Genomic DNA, 22,450 nt, shown 5'->3' on the forward strand with positions numbered 1-22,450 from the left:
AGCCACTCAGGGCTCTAGCATGAAGAGCAGCAGGGAGAAAGTGGCAAATTTCCCTCAGGGGCCTTGTTGCAGACCTGCTTTTACCACAGAGCTTGATTTTTCTTTTCTCTGAACTGCGATCCTTGGCCTGAGCAGCCTGACATGTAAGCAAACACTTGTATTGCCTGTTATCCATGAGGAGGGGGAGCTGAGGGATATCCTGATGCAGAAGGGTCTTTGTGCTGGTAGAGATGTCCCAGGGAGGGTGAAGCAAATGGCCAGATACAGAAGAATCTCTCTTTTGTGTGCATGTGTGTTATTTCTAAGACAGGACTTAAAAACATTTTCAGAGAACAAGACTGCAGGCGTTTATTTGAGAGAGAAGGGAAGGAAAGAGGTTATCAGCTGCACAGGAAGCCTGAGCCAAGCTGCAGGATGTTTTCAGTCAGTATCTGTGGCTCAGCTTGAGGGGAGCTGCTGTGGGCACACACTGGGAGCCACCGCTGCCTTCCTGAGCAGGGGAGGAACGAGCAGAGCAAGGGATGCTGTGTGCAGGGGGGCTGGTTTCCAGGTACTTGTTTACCCAAAGCAGCATCCAAGTCAGGCTGCCTGGCCCTGGGACCCTGTTTGCTTACACCTTTTCTGGTAGCTCCTTCAGAGACGAGCGCTGCAGCAAGAGGCTTGCATTTTGAGGTGATGGATGTCCCTGGAAGAGAGCCGCAGCAGTACAGACCCCGGTGCAGAGAAGGGGTGGGGGTGAGGTCAGCCACTGTGTGAGATGGTTTAGGGGTGTGTGGGGGAACATGTAAGGAGCCACTGTGCAGAACAGTCATGTGAAATGTGCTCTGTGCTCAGAGCTTTACTTACCAAATGGAGACCTGGAGGGGAAGGAAGCCTTTGTATATAGCAGCAGCCTGGGAAAGGAAACTGGAAACTGAGCCAAGGAGGAGGGGGAAAAAAAAAAAACCTGACACCTGCAGACTGGTAGTGCTTTGGGAGTAATGTGCACAAGAGAAACATCACTGCTCCCACCTCCCTTTTCCAGTTGATTCTAGGCATTGAGCCCACTTCAACCCTTCCTTCCCCTTTTTGCTCTCATAAGGAAGGAAAAGAGAGAACATAAGGTCCGGAAAATCAAAGGAACTTCCCTGTTTCTGTTGTGAAGGGAAGATGCGGGAGAGTCTCGCTGGGAGCAGGACAGGAGGGCTGCTGGCACGAGGGTGTGGGGAGAGGAGGGTCAGGGTTGTCTTATTCTGCTTCTGGTAGGCGCCCGGTCAAGTCTACATCTTGAAAAATAGGTTGGTTGGTTGGTTCCCACTGTATGCGCTCACATCTCTGTCTTACAGAGCTGTAAAACAGGAGCCTCAAGTGCCAGAAATGACATCTTAGTTCAACCTGTTGTCTTCCTCCTGACTGTGTCTGCCACAGAAAATGAGAGGCTGGGGCAGAGCCTCCCTGCCAAGTCCTGCACTCAAAGGAGCCTTGCCAGAAGCGGTGTTCACCCACTGTCATTTCTGCGTTGTTGTGTGGCTGTGCTTGGGTACAGTGTGCAGGTCTGCAGTGTCAGCTCAGCATTCCTCATTGCCTCCTCTCCATGTGTGGAGGAGAAAGCTCAGGTTTGGAGAGAGAGGTGGGGGAAAAAAAAAAAAACAAAACCCACCTGGGCATTACCACTTGCATGAAAAAAGATGCTTTTAAGTTCTTAGGGGGGTGACTGAATTCCCAGAAGAGATGCAGGGAAAAAAAAAAAAGCTTCCTCTGGGAACACGTGCACACACACAAGTGCTCTGGGAAAAATTGGTGCTGAGAAAAATGAACAGGAAAAGATCGCTCTGTCCTTGCTTCCTCAGCAGGTGCCGGGGAGCTGGAGGTACATTTTGGTGGTGCTGCGCTGTGCCCTGGCTCCCTGCCAGGCATCCTGGTCCTGCTGCCCCGAGCTGCGGCTCCTCGTGCCTGGGGCCTCGCTGGGCACAGCCCTTCTGAGCCGATGTACGACTGGCGTTAACCCTCAGCCAGTCCTGGGACACTTTCACCAGGCGTGTGGTGGTTTTAAATAACGATAACTTGCCACCGGTGTTTTCCAGGGGCCCTTCTGTCCATTGGACTGAGTGCAGCAGGCTCAGTTGTGCGTCCTGCTGGAGCTCCCCCCTCCACCCCGTGCGTGCCAGCCCCCTTTACAACGCAGAGCAGGTAAAGGGGGATGAGTTAGCATGTTCTAGGAGGCAGGACCCACAACTTCTGTAGCTACAGATGCAGATTTTATAGAGAGAGGTCGGAAGCAGAGGGCACTGCCTGTGCTCTGTGTGGGTGTCACACCATTAATTACTGTGGTGTGCCAGAACCCAGCCACAGGCTTTTGTAGTTTTCCTGCTGGCTCACTCATGTTGTTAGGGTCATTCATATTCATCAGGCCTGCATGAATTGCCTTCACTGTTCGTGTGCCAACCTCTCTGCTAACGGAGAGCAGTGCTGCGGTGGTGCGTGTGGGCACTGCGCAGCTCAGCGCCGCTCTGTGCGGCCACCTCTACCCGCGTGTCCCCATCCCCCAGAGCGCTGGCATGACTGGTGGCTACAGACAGTGCTGGGAAGTGCCTGAGCTGCTCTTCGCTTTGCAAAATGCTTTATGGCAAAAATGTTTCAGGAAGGATTTATTGATGCACAAGAGAGATGTTAGTTTTTTTTTGTTTACAAATTATTTGCCAAAGATAAAGCAAAAAATGTTACCAGTTGCTACCTGTATTAATGTTGTAAAACAAGGGCTAACAGTGAGAACATGGCAAGAAAATTAGGAATACTTTAGAGAATGCAAAGGTGAACTCTGGCCATCCATCATAAATTAAGAAATCCCTTAGTCCCTCGTTCATTGCAGTGCCGTGCTGCAAGCCCAAAAAGTGCCTTGGCAGATCCTGTACTAACTGCCTTTCTGATCTGATACAGACTGCAAGGTCTGTTTGTAAAAATAAATTATTTTGCTATTGCTTTAAAAGGAAAAAACGGCCTCTCCCTGCAGGCAGGAGGTTGGTACCTCGCAGCCAAGATGTTCTCTCTACAAGAACAGTGGCCACGGCTTCCCTACCGCGGCACGGCGCAGATCTTGTAGGGATGGGGTGCCAGTGTTATGCCCAACTTGAACTGGAGGCTGAGGGTGGTGTCCGGCGGAGCCTGGATGGTGAATTTCTGGAGCAGCGTTGTGAAGAAGAGGAAGAGCTCGGTGCGCGCCAGCACCTCGCCCAGGCAGGCACGCTTCCCTGCGGAGACAGCCACCCACCGCGCCTTCAGCCTTTGCTGGCTGCCGCGTTGGTTTCTCTGCTGAAAAAGCCTCGGCACCCGCCCCCTGCAGGAGCATCACCCAGCCCACACCGCCTTGCCCACGTCATGCTTCAAAGACCAGTTTTGCACCCAAACTGAGCTTCCCAAGGTGTTACAGCACGGGCTGCCCCCAACCTGGGTGACTTGCTGTCTCCATCGTGCAGCTGGAAGACCCAGTCCAGTGATTCAGTACAGAAGCACCCAAATCCAGCAAATCTTACCTACAGAAAATGGCATAAAAGCCTCCCTTTTCTGGAACTGACCATCCTTCAGGAAATGCTCAGGGTTAAAAGTGTTTGGGGTTTCCCACTCCTCCTTGTCGAACATCACAGAGGTTAAATTTGGGATCATAATAGTGCCCTGAGGTGAGAAAAAGAAAACCACTTTGTACCTTCCCTGCCACCGCCAACAGGAGGTGGATTTTTATCCTCCTTTCTTGCCATGAAGAGCATTCATAGTCAAAGCTGGTGCAAGTATTTGTTAACTCCCATCACGTGGCTGGTTTTTCCTACTATGCTGGAGTTGTGGTGATTATATACCCACAATTTGCTGTCATCAGTATTTTTATTTGCTGCAACCACAGGCCAAAGTTCATCCAAACCACAGCTGTGTGATAAGGGATCCGTGCCTGAGTGGTGCGCGCAGGGGCCTTGCCCCACAGCGTTCAGCCTGGGTGTGCACGATTCACTGCGCTTGAGAACGGTGTTTGGACAGAAAAAAACCCCACGTGATCGCTAGGAGTGAGCTCTGGAAGGGGCAGGGATGCTGCGGGTTGGTTCCCTCCTGCCTGCGGGTGAGTGACCCGGCCCCTGAAACGTGCCTGGGAAGCGGAGTCTCCTCCTTGCACCTTGGTGCTCAGAAGTGGGGTTACCTTGGGCACACAGAAGCCGGCCACGACCGTGTCCTTCACTGTCAGTCTGGGCACGTTGAAAGGGATGATGTTGCTTTTCCTCTGCACTTCGTGGATGACAGCGTTGGTGTAGGGCATCTTGTTCCTGTCCTCCAGGGCTGGCTGCCGCGACTGCCCGATGACTGCATCGATCTCGGCCTGCACGCGGGCTGTTTGGAAAGAGCAAGGGTCAGCCAAGGTGTAGCAAAAACATAAAAAACCCCGGGGACAATGCGGGGTGTTTGCTGTGAGGGTCCCCGAAGGACCAGCCCAGGTCAGTCATGGAGCACCAGGGGACTCCTGAAAAAAAAAACTGTACCTTGTTTGTGTGAGTGCAGGGGGATTCCTGTTTTTTCTCTCAAAGAGAGTCTCCTACAGAGCTTTGAGAGCTAAAACAGGCAAATGTACTGCCCCGTTGCTAACTGTACCTTGAATTTCGGGATACATGGCCATATAGAGCAGAGCCCAGCGGATAGTAGTGGAGGTGGTCTCAGTCCCGGCAAACAGCAGGTCGAGTGTGCACGCCACCAGATTTTCCTCACGCAAATTGCTGCCGTTGGGCTTCACAAAAAGGTGTGTTAGTGCTGCACGAACAGCGAGGACTTCCCCGTCCTGCCTGCGCCACGTCAGCCCCAAGCCCCCTGCAGCCCCATCCCACCGATGGGTGCCCCAAACTCAGTGTCCATCCTAAGCACATCAATGGCAACCCCGGCAGCTCAGGTGGAGAATTTGGGCTTGTTTCTTGTCCCTCCTGACTTCTAATCCCCACTGCAGAAGGGTTTGCTCTGCTTGCTGACCTTGGCCATCTCCTCCAGGTAGCTGTCGATGAAGTCCCGGCTCTCTGAGGGGTTCCAGTCCTCTTTGTGTTTGTTGATCTTCTCAATCACAAAACTTTTCATCAGCTTCCAGTTTCTAAAAATGTTTTGGTGGGATCCAGGCAGGTACTTTACTATTGTGGGGAAAAAGTTGTACAGCTTTGGACACAAAAGAAAAAAAAGCAAATTGAATAAAGGGCTGAAAAAACAGTTCTGTTACCAAAACTTGAGAAGCTTGCACTGCCACACTTGCTACATTGCTGGAGTAGATGGAAATAACTTAGCTCCAGGAAAGCATTACAAAAAATTGGTGTGTCTGTTGTGAGAGTGACTAGTGCATTACTTGGAGTCACAGCGGGGAGGCTGGCCGCCAGTCGGCAGGGAAGGTGATGCTGGGTGACAGAGATCAAGGTGAGCATTGCACTGTTTGAAAATCAGGCAGGAAGAAATGACAGGTGAATCTACACGGTGCAATGGAATGGGGAATGACAATGAACTGGCACCCTTTGTGTTTCTCTGTCCCATAACCTCTCGCGGAAACCTGCCCAAACCCTCTGCTGTATCCAGCTCCTTCCCAAAGCATGTGAAAATTAGCTGGGGGTAGCTTGGCTCTGTCATCTGTGGGGCCTGCAGCTTCACCAGGATGCCTCCAGGGAGCGAGAGGGACCACAGAGCTGTAGGAACCACCACGGAAGACCTCCTGGTCCCAGAGCAAAGAAGAACATCTGGACTTGGCCTACCCTCTACGTTCAGTGATGAAAAGGCTGTAAGTTTTGAGGTTGACTCCAGAGAAGCAACCATGGCCTTGCAAAACTGCAAGCTGTCTGTGCTGGTGGCAGGAGGGCTGTACCTGGCTCATAATGGTCCCATGGAGTCTAACGGTGTCTTCCATCAGCTGCAGCAATTTTTGGAATTTCTCATCGTGGTACTCAAACCGATTGCCAAAGATGATGGAGCAGATGACGTTTGAAACAGCATTATTGATTTTAAAGTGAGGGTTGAAGGGATTCCCTGGAGAAGGAAAAGGGAACGTTCAATTCTCTTCCAGTCTCCACAGAAAAGGAGGAAAAGGAAACACAGTCATCAGAGGTAAAATATTCCACGAGTAGAAGTGAAGTGAGTGGCCCCTGCTGGGCACCCTACTGGAGATTGGAGATGTTTGTTTGGAAAGGAAGGTTGGAAATGCCTGCAGAAGAGCAAATGCCATTTGGATAAATTGGAGACATTGGTGCTTACAGGCACACGAGATTTTTTTAGATATTGCAACGGAACAGTAAGCCAAAGGTGGGCTTTGGGCACTACCTTGCTGCAGTCATCAGTTAATTGGAGGGCAAAACACTCCTGGAACGAAGCTGGGATGCTGGCAGGGCGCTGGCATTGGGTGTGAGAGGAGGTATTTTCAGCAGGCATTAGCATGCAGTGAGTCATGGGGGAAATTATAACGGGCCAGACTGGTTTCTGTGGGACGTGGTCCTCACCCTGCTCCTCCCTGAACACGTCGGCGAGGAATCTGCACTCCTCCTGTATCCGCTCCTCCAGGCTCCTCTTCCCCAGGCCAAAGTTTCGGAAGGTGGTCAAGGTGAACCTCCTCTGCTGCTTCCACAGATGGCCGTTGGAGGAGATCAGCCCTGGCAGACACATCCCACCGTGAGCGAAGGCAGGTGCCCTCCCCAGGGGGAAGAAGCGTGAGGGCTCTGCCTTTCCCAAGGAGGAGCAGGACCTCTGCCCCTTCCTCCTGGGCTTCACCCGTGCCAATGGCTCTGCTTGGCATGAGTGCCAAACCACGGTGCTGCCCCCCAGCCTCCTTCCTGGGCATGTCTGCAGGGTCAGCGCTGTGACTAGGGTCAGACGTGTCCCCAGTGGTAACTCACCCAATCTGCTGAAGATCTCTGCGTCAATAGGCACTTCAGGGCGATCCAAGAAGTTGTCTCCCTGGTTTACAAGGACTTCCTTGACCAGCTGCAGCCCACTTACGATCACAGACCTCTGTCTGCCAATTTCCATGCTGAAGATGTTCCCATATTTGTCGATAAGCTGGGAAAAGGGTAAATAAGTAAAAGGGGATTCATTCACAAAGAATTTGTCTGTTGGGACAGGGACAGCCCTGGTGTCCTGCACCCCCAGGGAAGGACAGGCAGATTTGCAATGCAAATAGGGGAAGCTAAGCTTGGGAGAGGAGAGGGGATGGTTGCACAAGCGTTGGCTTGATTGCATGTGATCTCTCTTTTCCTCATTTCCTGAATCAGTGTTCAGGAGTTGGTGTACATTTGAAATAAACCAAGTAAAACTCTCCAGGTTGCATTTTCCAGGCCTTGCAAGCCTCACCTGAGTTAAACAACTCTTGTTTAACGCCCTCCCCAAAGCCCTTCCGCTCCTATCAGATGCAAATGCAGCCACAGTTGGACCTGTGGCATTGTGCCATGCCCTTTGCCCGTTGTCTGGCTCCTTATACCTGGGCAAACTTCATCCATGTCACTGCCGATCAAGAGCCAAGCTCCTGCCCCCTCTGGGTGAGCCCTCTGAGTCCTCGTGGGCTGTGGGGCTTTTTTGGGTTGGGTTGGGTTGGGCTGGGTTGGGTTGACCCCCTTGCAATGATGTGAACCCCCCCCTTACCTTCTGCATCGTGGCTTGAGGGTCTCTGAGGTTCAGAAATTGCATGTTTCCCACGAAGGGTAAGGAAAAGGGGCTCGGGGGGAAATCCTTGGGCTTTCTCCTCTTCATGTAGTCAGCGACGAGCAGGAAGACGAAGAGGAAGATGAAGAGCATCTGGAAGGAGATGCTATCCCAGAGGAGGCGCAGCATGGGTGGCGGTGAGGCTCGGCACGTGGCAGGGCAGGGAAGGTGTGCGGGTGCAGCGGGGGGCACGCAGAGCCGTGCAGTGAGGCTGGGGCTGGCCTGGCCTCCAGGCAGCCTTCGGACTCCTGCTCCCTCGGGTTTCGTGAGGCCTATTTGATTAAATCCCTTCCTGAGCTAACTCACACATCAACTCTGATCCCATTAAAAATAACCCACAAAACAGCAATTCCCATTCCCCTCTCTCCTCCCACCTCCCCACTGCTGCCTCACAAAACCCCAGCGATCAGCCTCCTCCTGCAGAGCACAGAAACGAACCTTGCAGGGCAGGGATTAAACCCTCACAGCACCACCGCCGTGCCCTCACCGTGATGGTCCCGGCCCCTGCCCAAGCACCTCTCGCTGTCCTCGCTCGCGGCGACTGCCTCTCGGGTACTCACAGCCCCAGAGCGAGCCGGGTTCAGCTGGGATGTACGAGATAAGGTTGCACAAACCCTTGACAAGCTCTCTGACTCACGGGGTGAGGGTTCGTCTCTGCAGGGTGGTGAGGGCAGGACGTAAATACGTCTGGACTCTGAAGCGGCTCCTAGGAATGGTCATGTCCTGCCCCGGCGGTGACACTGGCCCTGCTCCCAGCCCGCAGACTTCCCTTCCCCCTGCTTTTGCTAATGAGGCTGGGTCCCGCTGCCATCTGGGTGTCTGACCACGCGCACACCACACTTCATTTTCACATATGCGTTGTATGTTAGGGTGGAGGAGCCGGCTCTGGCTGCTTCGCTCCGGGGACGTCCGGAGCCGACAGCAACACGGAGGTGGCCAAGTGCCGCTGGGGCTGCTCCATGTGCAAGGGGGCGAAGCTGCTGCGTGACCTGCACACCTGATGAACTTGGAAAAGCTGAATCGCTGCTTTGCCATGGAGCTTAAAGGGGAAAGGGCCCGTTTTAGAGGAGAACCTCTTTTTACCTCAGGCTTTCAAGCACACTTAGGCATCTGCATGCAGAGATGCATGCATTCCCCTTCACTCACATGAGATGTTCCACTCAAAATAAACAAGTTCATGCCTCCTGCCTTTATTGCATGGGGTCTTTACAAACTCCCCCCCCTTTGATTTTTATTCCCCCCCCCCTTTTTTTTTTGCCACTGAATTGTGGGGGAAAAAAAAAAAAGAAAAAAAAAATAAAAAAAGGAACTGTGCAAGCATTTATTCTCTCCCACGAAACAGTGTGAGTAGAGAAGGAGGCACTAAAGTAACACGGAAAGGCAAGTTTAAAGTGGAAGAGATCAACATTTGTTTGCTAAGCCAGTTCAAACAAAACGAGCTGTCCCCACACACCAGAGGTCAGACCTGCACCGGCGTGGATAAAAATGGAGAGAAACCAGTGTCCAGTCCTGAGTGGCTCTGAAAACTCCTTAGGTGGAAAAAGCCCACAGATCCTTTATTTTTCCTCTATTAGAAAAAAAGAAAAAAAGAAAAAAAAGAAAAAAGAAAAAAAGAAAAAAGAAGAAGGCACCTGAGGCACCTGTAACTGTGAAACATTAATTAAAACCAGTAAGATTAAAGCAACCGGTTAGAGTCCGGCTGCGAGAGTGGCGGGAGGTGCGCAGGGCTGAGCAGAGGACTCTCCCATGTGGCCCAGATCTGCCACTGCACAGCAAGGGCTCCGCAGTCCAGGGGAAAGGAAACGCGAATTAATCCAGCTTTTCTGTGAGCTAGCTGGTGTCCTGCAAGTGTGCACACAGAAAAGTCACTTACGAAAAGTTGGAGGGAAAAAAAAAGAGTGAAAAAGGTCTTTGCTGTGACTATATTGCAAACTAAAGTGCATAGGAGACAGCTTGGGATTTTTAAGTATTAAAGTCTGGTTGCAGAACTGGAAAATTTCCGCACCAGTCGCATACTCAGTGGGCTCTTTTCCAGGGAGATCCCAGTGTGGGCAGGAGCAGGGTCTCTGTCATGGCCCTGTGCCCCCCAGGACCACCTGCTGAGCCCGGGGCTGTGGAAAGGTCTCTGGGCGTGGTCCCAGGCCTTTTCTTTCATGTCGTGTGTTTTACGAGCACAGAGCTCTTGGGTGTGAGAAAAAAAAAAAAAAAAAAAAAAAAAAAACTCAATAATTTTCTTCAGACAGGATCTTGTGTGAAGCTATTTTATTCACGATTGCAATGGTGGGCATCCTGCGAATTAGAAGCGCATTATAGTAAACAAATCATAACCTTTTATTGCCTACTACCTGATGCCTGATCACCTCCCGTGTTTCCTCATTGGCAGAGTACTACAGGTTCACAAGCTACTCGATGCTCCTCTATACCATATATGTACAATTTTTTTTGATCAACCCTTTAATTTCTCCTTTCTCCTTTTCTTTTTTTTTTTTTTTCTTCTCCTCCTTTCTTATGTTTTGAGAACTTGTGATCTTTGTTTTTTTTACTGTTCCCACACAGCTCATCCTGTTTTTCTCAGTCTTCTACCTTATTTTGGAACATTGAGACCTTCTACTGTCTACTTATCTACTTAACATTTCTCTTTGTTATGACTACACAACTATCTCTGAACACAGAAAGTTAGTTTTCTGCTGCAAAAACACACTCTACTTCAAAAACATGTTCTACCACAACAACACAACTTACTTTCTCACATGGGATAAGCCTTTCCTGCTTGTACAATTTCAATATCGTATTTCTGGAGACCCGCTGGAGATGCAGCTCCTTGTGCCATCCTGCCTGGGCTGGCCTATGGTAGGAGCTGCTACTACTACCACCTGGTAACCTCCTTAAAATTTCCACATATATGGGAGTAAAAAATGGATGTTTCCTCCGCAAGAATGTCTGCTTAGATATGGGCTTTCCATAGGAAAAGCAAGCAGTGGGGTGTTGTGAGGAATGTGCACCGCCCCAGGCCTGAGGCCTCCTGAGGCTCAGGATTTGCTGTGGCAACCTGGGTGTCCATAATGGTGCTGGGCATGAACCCAGAACTTCCTGGGAGCTGCTAAGGGTGGAAATGAAATCATAAGGCTTTAGAGTTCATGTATTTTGTCAAACTGATAGAGGGGAGGGGGCAGGAGACAAAGGGAAGTGTCCCAAGGGCTGTCCTCATTGCAGTGTGCCGTGTGGCCCTCCTGCCCTCCCTACCACTGCCCACAGGTAAAGCAAGGCCGCTGGGTGCTAGATGTCTGTGACCCGCCATTGCAGCCCAAAATCTGAGGGGGTGGTTGGGAAATGGGGCATTTTCCAGTGCATGACGGGCCGAAGCAGCAGGGAGGGGGCTCAGGAGCATCAGCAGCGAGGCAGAGCGCGGAGCTGGAAGGGTTTTGGGCAGCGCGTCAGGCTGAGCGTGAAGGCAAAGCTCAGCTTGGCACAGGCCGGCACCTGGAAGGTGAACTTCTGCAGCAGGGTGGTGAAGAAGATGAAGAGCTCGGTCCTGGCCAGCTGCTCCCCCGGACAAGCCCGCTTGCCTGGAAAAGGAGCAAAAAATCTGCTCTGAGTCTGGAGCAAGGTTTAAGCATCATCCTCGATAGCTGCTCCAGCAGCAGGGGGGAGTTGCATTGTTCAAGGAGATGGGGGCTTGCTGGGGCTGTGGAGCCGGTGGGACATGAGGGAGGGCGATGTCTGGGGTCCGAAGGGCCTGGTTTGGGGTCTCCATTGCCTCCTGGCTCCTCTCGCCTGCGTTGGATTGCACGGGCTGCAGGAGCTTTTCTTCCTAGCAAGGTTAGGTGGCAATGTTCACCCACACATCGTACAGAAACCGTCCCCAGAAGTTTCCTGCTCTGCAGACAGCAGTGGCTGTTCAGATGGGTGAAGAGGGGAGACTCGTCAAAAAAAAAAAAAAACAAAAAAACGAGCCCATTTACACAGTTCTTGCAGGAGGAAAAAGCCTTATTTTTCATCCTGCAATAACAGAATTGATTTCCCTTCGGCTCAGAGCAGTCAGTATTAATTGCCAGGGGATTTTCACTGTGGGAAATTCCAGGCATGGGCTGCTATTAGAGGCAGAAAGCTGGACACGGAGCAGTTCCCCCTGCTCTGATGGGGGGAAAAAAGAAAGCATTGCAAACAGCAAACCCATCTCCCCATCCATCTTCCTACCTGCAGAAAAGGGCAGGAAAGCCTCCCGCCTCCTGTACTGGCCGTTCTCCAGGAAATGTTCAGGATTAAAGGTGTCTGGGGTCTCCCACACATTTTCGTCAAACATTATCGAAGTCAGGCTGGTCATCACCATGGTGCCCTGCAAGAGGTGGAGGAAAGAGGAGTTTGCATGGAGAAGAAGAGCCGATGTGCTGTCAGACTAGTTTATTATTAGCTCTGCTCTACACACAAAGTAAACTACTAAGCACAACATGTTTTTCCTAACCAACGTGGTTGAAGAAGGGTGAAAGCCTGCAGGATTGTTCACTTCTATGTGCCACTATCAACATGGTGTTGATCTGTACCTTGTGCTGCTGTCACTGGTGATGTTAACATAAACCAACCTTAAACCAATAAAATCATGTTCCCAGAGGAACTGGAAGCAACTTAACCAAATAATTTTTTTATTGATCCTTTTCACTGTGCTTTTTATTAAAACTGTGTCTGGTTTACCTTCGCATCCTCTATCAGAGAAAGAAAAATATTCCAATCAATGTGCAGCAAAATGCCCAGATTTTTCATTTTTAATTTACCAAGAAGCAACCAATCATGTCCATGGAAGAGACCCAATCTATCCAAATCTCATATTTGCTTTCATAATGCCAGAACAACGTATACACGTCAATAAGTATTACTTGGCTTTTATCGAGTGCTACTTTTAATAGATTATTTTTAATACTCTGTGGAATTAACAAATCCAAGCTGCTTGCTTTACTATGTTTCTTGGGCCTCTGCTCATGTAATTCATGGAAGGCATCTTGTATGAAACGAAACCTTGTAAAACTGAAAATTATGACCAACACAAGAGGATCTTACAATTCTCTGTAAGGAGGCGAGACCCATAACAGCCCTACAGCGTCCATCAGGACAGCTCCTATTTTCTATAGAGCTGAGATATCTCCATTAGATCCTGCAGGCTGGTGCCTCCAGGCGAGATTTGGGGCTGGGGCCGTGAAGACCCCGTGCTGGCGGGGCGAGGAGGGGGCTGCTGTCCTGGGCATACTTTGGGCAGGTGGAAGCCAGCCAGGGTGGTGTCGCTGGTGGACATCCTGGGCACCCCCAGCGGCACGATGTTGCCCATCCGCAGCACTTCGCTCAGCACCGCACTGGTGTAGGGCATGTGCTCCTTGTCCTCCACGGTGGGCTGGCGGCACTGGCCGATCATGGCGTCAATTTCGAGCTGCACTTTCTCTACAGAAACCAAACAAACAAACAAACAAACAAACAAAAAAGATCTATGCTCAAAAAGTTCCCAATAAGAAAGCTGGACCATAGGCCTGTCCAACATGGTGAACCTGGAAACAACTCCATTTTCTGTTTCAATCATCTGTTTTGGGGCTGTATAGTGGAGGACCCATTGGTGGCCCTACCCTGAATGTGGGGGTACGCAGCCATGTAGAGCAGAGCCCAGCGGATGGCAGTCGCCGTCGTCTCCGTCCCGGTCAGGAAGAGGTCCAGGGTGGAGCAGAGCAGGTTTTCCTCATGGAAATAAGAACTTGTGTCACCCTTAAACTTGGGTAAAAAGAAAAGAGTGGAAGTGCTTAGTAGAAAGGGGATGCTTTCAAAACCCAAATCCAAAGCCATCTGTCTGTAACTCAAATCTTTTATTATCCACCATGCTTGGACTTGGAAATTTTGGTCCCTTTCTTTCATTAAAGTGTGAGGTTTCCCCCAAAGCCTGCTTCAAAGTCTGCTGTATAGGAACTTTTAAAAGCAGGTAACATTTCTAAATGTGAAGTTTCACCACAACAAGCACCGTCCTGCGAGTTCTCACAGAAACCTAAACACATTCCCTGAGAAACCTCCTACACCGTGTGACAGAATGAAAAATGGAAGAAGACAAGTGTAAATACTTCCAAATGAAAAATAAAAATAAAGAAGTCTGTGCATTTTCAAAATGATCAGACTCCTGCTGCTGCTCAAGTTGGATGTGAATGATGTAGGGAGGAGAAGGCCCCTCTAACAAAACTGTCTTGAGTCTTGTCTGCTCGTTTTGGGGGTTAAGCTTTAGGTGACTTTAGGTATTTCCTTCTCACCTTCTCTGTTTCCTTCAGGTAACAGTGAATGTAGTCGCCTGACTCAGACTGGTCCAACTCCTCCTTGTGTTTCGCGATCACACCCTTCACAAAATGCTGAAGTTTCTCCCAGTGCCTGAAGATTTTCTGGAAGGGCCCTGGTAGCCATCTCATTATCAAAGGAAAAGCATTATACAGCTGGTGAGAAATCAGAGCAGAAGAGCACTTCTTGGGTTAAAAAGGAAAGCAGGGCATGACAGTTGAGACAGTACTACAATTTATTAGCTCCGCTTGCTATCAGAAAAAAAATCAGTTTTGCTACAAAGGTCAATATAGTTACACATGCAAATAAGTAGAAACAAGATAAGAATCAAGCAGATGTTTACTGCTGATAAAGTTCTCTGACACTGGGTGGCCGACGCTGTCACCTCTTGCGAAGGGCAGGTTGGAGGTGGCTGCCGGGGTCAGAAATGAGTGTCAGGGGGAGCAAGGACAGACCCAGCCTGTGGCCATGCAGGAGCTATGGCAGCCAGTCCCCAGAGCTGCCTACTTGCTTATAAACCATGCCTCTGAGTTCTTCTGGTCATAAAATAAAAGTATTTGAGAGGCTGACTGGGAAGGGGGAGGGGGGAGGTGGGAATTTTCACCAAGTGCTGTGAATATTTTCTCTTCTTTTGGTAGAAATATGGTGACTTTAAAGATTTTTCCATTGCTTTTCTGTTCTGTCAGGTATAAGGTTGGCTTTACAGTCCCACAATCTTTTTTCTCCATGTGCCTCAATAATTTTAACTTGCTTGCCTGCATTCTTGATGGATTTAATGGATTAACCCAGCCTCATGTAAAACAATACCCGTGGTCATTTTCCTTATAGCACAATCTTTTTTACAGGGAAAAACAGATTGCTTCAGTACCTTAGAAACTTGTTTCCAAGCACTTACGTGGAGCTGAAGTTACAAAAGTGGCAGACTGGCTTTACCTGGCCCCAGAAACTTCCTATGAGCAGCAGTGTTTCTGCAAGCAAGTGCAGCAATTCCTGGAAGTTGTTGTCGTGGTAGTCGAACCGGTTCCCAAAAGTTATGGAACAGATAATGTTTGAAACAGCGCTGTTAATTTTGTAATGAGGGTCAAATGGTTGTCCTGGTGGGAACAAAATGAAAGCCACGGAACTTGCTTTTAACTCTCAGATAAAACATTCTGTACCCGACCTACAGATGTCAAGCTGGGGTGGGACCTCCCCTACCTCTCACCAGTGGTGGTGCTGAGGCTTTGCCCCGTGTCTTGGGCTCCCCAACACCCCATCACCCATCTGAAAGTTGGGCACTGTGTGCCATGGTGCCCTCTCCCTGAGGACATTTCTTCCATAGAGCCCAGGCTGCCGGCACACACAGGTGTTAGCACAGAGCTGCTGAAGCTGGGTCTGAAAGGTTTCCCAGGGAAAACAAGCAGGTATGTGTTTGTGTGATCCAATGTGTTTTTGGTGTCCATCTTAAACACCAAGACAGCCTGGGCAGGGAGCTCAAGACGAATCACACTGCAGAAATGCCTTTGTGCTGGCCTTCGTGCACCATAAAGTAATGAAAAAGGAAAATCCAGAGATGGCTGCTATGGCCCATAGGCTCCTAAAAGAGTGATGTGTGGCCTGATGCTCATCGCACCTGCTTTCTTAAGGAGGGCTATCGAGCAGAGGCCATCATCTCCTCAGGCACATTTAGGCAGCCCAGAGCTACTTGCCGTGATATGAGAGCCTAATATCAGTAATGAGTCCTGCACAGCCCTGAGCTGCTGTCGATATGGTGGGGAGCATCGCGTTGAAATGCAAGGCACCACACACAGGACTGCTGATCTCTCCACTCCGTGAGAAAGTAATTAAGCTGGGCTGGTGCTCAGATACTGGAGTGATGGACATGATCACTATTTGTCATTACTAATGGGAAGAAAGGCCCAAAACAGCAGCTTAATTAGTTTATTGATTAGGACCGTAAAGGACTATAATCAATTGGCAACATGAAGTATTTGGACTGTTCAGTGCAACAGCAATTAAAATGGAGCAAGTTCAGTATATAATTTCACAATTCCTATTTAGATCTTTCTTGTTTACTATATATAGCTCCATAGAATTAGCTAAACCCCATCTGCTTCTATTTAAAGCTGAAGTGCAGCATCACCCATGTACCAACATACAAATTATTCTTACTAATATCCCTCTGGCAGTTCTTAAAAGCTGGACCATAAAAGAGCAAGGCACACGCTTCATCTGTGCATGATACAAAAGGAAAGCCTGACTAAACAAGTTTTAAAATACTTTGCAAAACCAGGGACAGGCAGAGGTTAACAGAGCCTTTCAGTGTACGTGCTTGCTATCATGAGAGCTGCATTTATACCTTCGCAGGGTAGAGAAAAGGCTTTCTTAGCCACATAATCATGAAAACTTTAATAAACACCTAGCACATATTTGCTTAATATCAATAAGGAAGAAATGAAATTGAGGACCTGAGGTCTAAAAAAAGTTCTAAAAGGCACAGTGTGGAAGTGTAAGATAGAAATTTGTGCTATTGTAGAAACAGCCTGCATGTTAAGAGGAAGAGTTTTACTTCCTGGAGGAAGAGTTTTACGTCTCTCCCTTCATCTGGCAAAAGGCTAGGTGAAAGGTTTGGGCACGGTGCTGCATGTGGGCTGCCTACCTTTCTCTTCCTCGATTGCCTCCACAAGATACCGGCTCTCCTCTTGCACTTTTTCCTCAAAACTTACAGCAATGCTTTTCAGTGTTGCTGAAGCAAACTTTCTCTGCTGCCTCCATATATGCCCATTTGATGATATGAGCCCTGTGGGTGGAAAAAGCAAGCAAAGATTCTGTGTTGAGTACGGGTGATGGGATTCAGAAATGGCCATTGGTCTTATAAACCCCAGACCAAAGCAAACAAGAACTGCAGACATTGAGAAACCATAGATTTGCCTGGGAATTAAAATTCAAGACTAATTGGCTTATGCTAAAGATCTAGCTTTATGGATTTGCTACTTTATCACTTTGCGTGGGAAAAAAGGTGTAAGCCAAAATACTGTAAGTACTATCACGCTGTTGGCAGAGCTGCAGGCAGGAGCTCCATACCCCGCCTCTGGAGCTACGTGCAGCCCGGGCAGAGAAAAGGAAGGGGAAAACTATTCAAGTGTGCCTGTCATTGGACAGCTTGCTTTTATGTGTTGTCTTTCATCCAGGTCAACACCTGACTTTGATCCCAGCGTCATCCCTAAACCCCAGACAGATTCAAATATATACCTGTGAGGTTATTAGACCCACTTCAGCACTTGCCGTCTGTGCGCAAACTTTTATTGGCACAGTTACCGAGGGTTGAATTCAGCCTTCTTTCACTCTGATTGTTGTCATTGCAAATAGATGAAACGTTTGTGGCAAAATCTCAGAAGCTGTACTTACCAAAGCCTCTAAAAATTTCTTGGAGAAGTGGAATATTTGGCCGATCTGCAAATATTTCAGCCTGGTGGACAAGAGCTTCTCTTACCATCTGGTATCCGCTGACTACCACAAAAGTCAGACTTCCAAACTGCACGCTGAAAATGTTCCCGTAGCGAGCGGAAAGCTGAAAGAGAGAGAGTTCATCGCCCTCTGAGAGCAAGAAGATGGAGATTTTCAGAACTAACCTGGAGAGGGCCTGACATCTAACTTTGTATTTAGTCCCACTTGGAGCAATGGGTTAGACTTAAGAAAAATCCAAACTCAAGTCTTCCGCAGGTCTCACCCAACCTCAGCTATTCCATGAAGGCTGGAGATGGCACAGGAAATGTTAGTGAGCTGTATGCAGTGTGGGAGGGATGGTTTGCTCATATTCTTTGATAGGTATGAAATGGCTTTCACCCAGCTGTTATTAATTGTAACAAAGACTTTTTTTGCTTTGTGACTGATGGGCACCTGCTCCTTCCCTCCTCTTCACAAGAGGCAAAGGCACCCCCTGGGTGTCCAAGCCCAGGCTCTTGCTGCTGAGAGCAGGGCACAACACGTAGTCCTCTTCACCAACTTTGTCTGAAGTAGTGAGGTTTCTTGTTCCAGCTGTCACACTTAGAAAGTGGCTCCAACTGCTGATGCTTAGAAAACTTCCTCTAATTTTAAGCCTGAATGCATTTATAGCCAATTTATAGCCATTTTCCTTGCATGGACATTGCTAGCATTATTCTCTCCTCTGCAGTACTTAACTCCCTGATGTATAAGAGCAAAGGACAATTATGCCCTGTCTTGGGCTCTGCTTTGCCAAGGTCTCAGTCCATGTACTCCTTGGTGTGACTCTATAAGAGGGACACACATGGTCGCCCCGAACTGACATGGTGACTTACGAAATCTGCCTGAGGTCAAATGGTCAACTCTGTCATTGTATGTGCGTAAATTAATGCGATTAATTTTATTAGTAACAACTGTGCATTACTGACCCAATATCCTGAGCATACTGTCTCAGCCTTCCTCAAAGGTTCCCCTGGTGACAGCTATGCTAGTGGGCTGTGAAAATCTGGGGTAGATAGGATGGTGTCAATCTTTTAAGTAAAAGCGAGAGACAAAAAGTCACTAAAAGGATATTTGCGACCAGCATGTCAGAACCTTTTCTCCCACTTTTTCAGACAAGGTAAACAGCATGTGTCGTTGGCTTTGGTGGGAGTCAAAACTCTGGAAACCTTTCTAGAGCTCTCTCTGCCTCTTTCTGTGGTACAGAAGAAGCCATGGAGAAGATTAACTCTGGGCCTTAATGTTTATTTCAGATGTAATGGGGCAAACTGTTAGCCTCTGAGCAAAAAGAGCTTTGAGACGTGATCTTCATTGTCCAAACAATTTGTTTTTAACATGGCAATTGCCATCCCTCCCCCGGTCTGGCATGGCTTCTCCAAACCGTTCCTGGGCTCAGGCACAAAATGGCCGTGGTCCAACAGGAAGAAAGAGGAGGCTTTCATCTGGTACGAGTTTCTTTTCCATCAAACCTTCCAACTCCCATGGAAGAGGAGGTGGTGGTAAGGGTTAAAACCAAGAATGATTGCTATCATACACAGTTAATATACATCTTGTTCTTCAGGACCTACCTTTGCTTTGCAGGTTAGGTGACAAAAGTCACTGAGGAGGTAAAATATTATTAGTAGGAGAAACGTCCTTACCTTCTGCATCTCAAGATGGAGGGGTTGCCTTAAGTCCACAATGGTTCCCACAAAAGGAAAGAGCTGTGGCCCTGGAGGGAAATTCCTGGGACGTCTCTTTCTCACAAAGTCAATAATCAAAAGGAATGTGACAAGAATCACCAAGAGCATCCACCTGTTCAGCTTTTCCAACAGAGAAACCAAAACAGGCCAAAGCTGAAGCTCCATGCTTGCTGGTGAACTCACAATTTTTCATCCCAGGAAGGGACGATGTTGGTGTTAGAGTTGCTGAAACAGGAGTAAGAAAGGACTAGAAAGAAAAATATCTAGGATGCCTATAGCTTACTGAGACAGGACTCACCATAGGCAAGCTGCTTTTGCATGTATGGCTAGTGCCAGACCACTTGCTAAGTAAGTTTAAACATTGGGACCTCCAAAAACAACCCCCAAAACTCAACTGTTTGCCAAACAAAAGCGATCTTTCAAACATTTAGCTTTACATCTGTGTAAAGTCCCTGGTTTTCTTATAGATGAAAATTCCTCCCTTCTGCCCTTAACAAAGAGCTCCTTTATACAGATACCCAACCAGGATTATAAGCATTACAAACATTCGAGGTTGTGAAAGCGGCTTACTTAGCTAATTACATATGGTGGGCGTTACATAATTTAAAAACTGTAAGGCATCTGAGGTGATGGACAGCCTGCAAGTTGCTGAGGTGCTGATCCTGTTAACTGCTAAGCACCATCTGTGAAGGGCTAGATGCCTTCAACGCCCTCCAAAGCCTTCTTGGCTTTGCTGGCGTCGGGTGAAGTTCAGGCAAGGGAAGAACTGCAAGAGCCCAAGGCTCTGCCTGGCCACTTAGATGAGAGTTAAAGAGCTTAATTTCAGGAGTGAGAACATAGGCTCATGCGCTTGCCGGCTAAAGGAGAGATTGGAATTTACGTTTTTTTAATCTCCTGGGTTTCCGAAAATCTCCTCTGAGTAAAGCTTCGTGCTGTCCAGGAGAAGACTGCAATGGTCTGATGGTGACGTCTGTGTCCATGAATCAGCCTTGCCAGCTGCCCATATTTTCACAACATTTTTTAACCTTTTAAGAACTGTACTGTGCAAACAAACTAAATTTGAACTGTCGGTGATGATTTTCAAAAAGACTTGCCCAGAAATTATGGTAAGAAGGTTAGCATGGTAAATTTTTATTGTGTTCAGCACTTTTCAGAAAGCTTTGACTTATAAGAGAAAAAAGAAGCAGATTTTGACAGGAAGTAATCTTTGGGCAAAAAAATGATATTTCTCTAGTCTTTTAACTCTTTTGAAAGCTTTACTGTCCATGTGTTCCACTGCCTTGGACTGTGGTGCCAGTGGAAGCACACGCAGCCTATATGACAGACCTGTGCCTTAGGTACTGTAGGATTCCTTCCCAAGGGTGATGCCTATTTGCAACCCAACAGTTCTTGGTTTGAAATACTATTTACAGGTTTCTGGATGGTATTAGGCACAAAATGAGAAGCAGTACTGGGAGAAATATCCCACATCACTGGTCTACAAGGTGCATTTTACTCATCACTGTAGTACAGCTGTGAGGAGCAGTGGTTGGACATTCTTTGCTTGTCCCCATGCCAACACACCTGAAGTGCTCCTTCCACCTGTCTGCATTGATGCACCTTCCTGGTGTGGTGAGCCGAGCCTCGGAGGCTAAATCAGGATAGTGGGCTCGTGCTCTTCATCCTGGCATCGGGGAGATGACTCGGTTGGTGGAGGTGTCAGCCTGCAGCATGCTCAAAGGGACTGTGATGATAAGGCGTCAACTTCTGCTAGCCCAGTTTCACTCCTCTGTTCTTCGCTATGCCATATGATTTGTCAGCATGCACACAGAGTGCAGATCCCTCTACCACTTGTGGCTGCTGTGAATTGGGCTACGTGCAAAGCCAAGGTGTTAATGTGTTCTTCTGGGTGGTGTTGTGGGGGTGGATGCATCGTGGTTGACAGGAGAAATGTTATTTTTAGCTGGAGGAGCACATTTTGCATGTACTCACATGTGTCTTGTCAGTCAGAAACCTCATGCCTATTACTTTGCCTTGAAGCTTCACATGTCCAAATGCATTTCTTCACAAAGTCCTTAACATGTTAGATTTACTAAAAATGAGGGAAGGGGATTCTGGTATTACCACGGCTCTCCTAACCTTGGTAGACAACACCAGCACGTTGCCAAACTGCATTGCAACGATGCTGTTTTGGGTCCCATTTTTTAATCAAATCAGCTCATGGTGATGTGCACATCCCCAAAGCACTCAGGAAGTGATAGCACTCTCGTGTATGGGCAATGCAGAAGTGCTGCACAAATCCTATTTTTGCAGTCTCTACAGAACCCTTCGCTGTAACATCTTGGTCACCTGGAAGATGAACTTGTGTCTCTGGTCCTCACCATGAGCACAAGAACATCAGTCTTCAGTGTTCCTAATTGCCCAAATGCGAATTAATGTGAGATAAGGACGGTACCATGACACCTAATAGGGAGCAGACATAAATCCACCTTCCCCAGCTCCTCCTAGAATGCCTCTTCTGACCCCAGTACACAACTTTTTGGCCACCTCACCTGAGCTCGCAGACACGGAGTAGATAGATACACTGTGCCATATTGCATGGACACACACCCATCACTGCTTAAATATTAAGGCATCTTGAACAGCCAACAGACAGAAATTGGCCCATATGCTTTGTACCTTCTTCCCTGGCTAGATGTCTAACTGTGTGCAGAAGGTTTTGAAACACAAAGAGAAACATTCTGTTAAAAATGCAATTACCATTTGTTTTTCAAGATATAGTATCCCATTATTTTTTCCAGAGAAGTGAAATTCAATAAGGTTACAACAGAATGTAGTCCAACAGTTACCGTACTTTCAGAGCATTATTTAAGCTACAGAATTTCTTAATGATTAGAAACATATGTAGGAAAAATCACATGCAAAATGAGAGTGACTGGAGACAATTTTCCCCCCGAACACTTTTTTTTTTCAGTCAAGTAACAACTCTGCGGTTCCCCTTGCAGCCTGCAAGGCTTCGAGGAGGCTGGAGGTGTGAGATCCCCACCTGCCTGGGGAGCTGCATGCTCGGGTCATGTCAACCAACAGGCTCCAGCAAAGTCAAAGGAACCACGGCATATTTTGCTGCTCTTTCTTCCTTGCATCAGAGCTGTAAGGGTTTTCACCACGAGCAAGCTGGTGAACAGCAGGGACCACCCCAATGTGCGTGCTAGGGCCACGTCCCAAAGGGCTTCGTGCATGCACAGCTGCCGTTTCTTGATCCAACCCAGGTGGGTCCTAACGGACCCAGGGGCAATGGCAGCTTTGGACACTCATTTCCTTCTAGAATTTGCATTATTGAATCTTGTGAAATCTACAGCAGATTTGTA

At 48.3% G+C, this 22,450-nt stretch overlaps 2 protein-coding genes across 2 annotated transcripts; both read right to left on the bottom strand.

Annotated features, from left to right (window-relative positions):
• Window positions 1-2,582: 2,582 nt before the first annotated feature.
• LOC121074003 (cytochrome P450 2J2-like) lies at window positions 2,583-8,613 on the bottom strand. The gene is made up of 10 exons (XM_040565667.1): window positions 8,153-8,613; window positions 7,606-7,937; window positions 6,864-7,026; window positions 6,471-6,620; window positions 5,843-6,003; window positions 4,975-5,151; window positions 4,606-4,738; window positions 4,160-4,347; window positions 3,510-3,648; window positions 2,583-3,227 (listed from the first exon to the last, which is right to left on the bottom strand). The coding sequence occupies exons 2-10, from the start codon at window positions 7,792-7,794 to the stop codon at window positions 3,052-3,054; spliced, it is 1,476 nt and encodes a 491-aa protein (XP_040421601.1). The 5' UTR covers window positions 7,795-7,937; window positions 8,153-8,613; the 3' UTR covers window positions 2,583-3,051.
• A 1,559-nt stretch (window positions 8,614-10,172) lies between these two features.
• LOC121074004 (cytochrome P450 2J2-like) lies at window positions 10,173-20,046 on the bottom strand. The gene is made up of 10 exons (XM_040565668.1): window positions 19,984-20,046; window positions 19,062-19,328; window positions 17,347-17,509; window positions 16,598-16,738; window positions 14,893-15,053; window positions 13,938-14,114; window positions 13,272-13,413; window positions 12,905-13,092; window positions 11,863-12,001; window positions 10,173-11,231 (listed from the first exon to the last, which is right to left on the bottom strand). The coding sequence occupies exons 2-10, from the start codon at window positions 19,266-19,268 to the stop codon at window positions 11,053-11,055; spliced, it is 1,497 nt and encodes a 498-aa protein (XP_040421602.1). The 5' UTR covers window positions 19,269-19,328; window positions 19,984-20,046; the 3' UTR covers window positions 10,173-11,052.
• Between the last annotated feature and the right edge of the window lie 2,404 nt (window positions 20,047-22,450).

This window comes from Cygnus olor, chromosome 8 (assembly GCF_009769625.2).
Source record: "Cygnus olor isolate bCygOlo1 chromosome 8, bCygOlo1.pri.v2, whole genome shotgun sequence".
Lineage (NCBI taxonomy): Eukaryota > Metazoa > Chordata > Aves > Anseriformes > Anatidae > Cygnus > Cygnus olor.

What these genes read in the sequence shown, in the direction of transcription:
- LOC121074003 (XM_040565667.1), bottom strand. Translation starts at nt 7,794, where the DNA reads ATGCTGCGCCTCCTCTGGGATAGCATCTCCTTCCAGATGCTCTTCATC. An exon ending in CATGTATCCCGAAATTCAAG is followed by an intron (nt 4,348 to 4,605) that starts GTACAGTTAGCA and finishes CTTTCCAAACAG; the next exon opens with CCCGCGTGCAGGCCGAGATC. An exon ending in CCGGCTTCTGTGTGCCCAAG is followed by an intron (nt 3,649 to 4,159) that starts GTAACCCCACTT and finishes TTCTCACCTCAG; the next exon opens with GGCACTATTATGATCCCAAA.
- LOC121074004 (XM_040565668.1), bottom strand. Translation starts at nt 19,268, where the DNA reads ATGGAGCTTCAGCTTTGGCCTGTTTTGGTTTCTCTGTTGGAAAAGCTG. An exon ending in TCCATCTTGAGATGCAGAAG is followed by an intron (nt 17,510 to 19,061) that starts GTAAGGACGTTT and finishes TCTCTCTTTCAG; the next exon opens with CTTTCCGCTCGCTACGGGAA. An exon ending in CTGGCTTCCACCTGCCCAAA is followed by an intron (nt 12,002 to 12,904) that starts GTATGCCCAGGA and finishes CACCTCTTGCAG; the next exon opens with GGCACCATGGTGATGACCAG.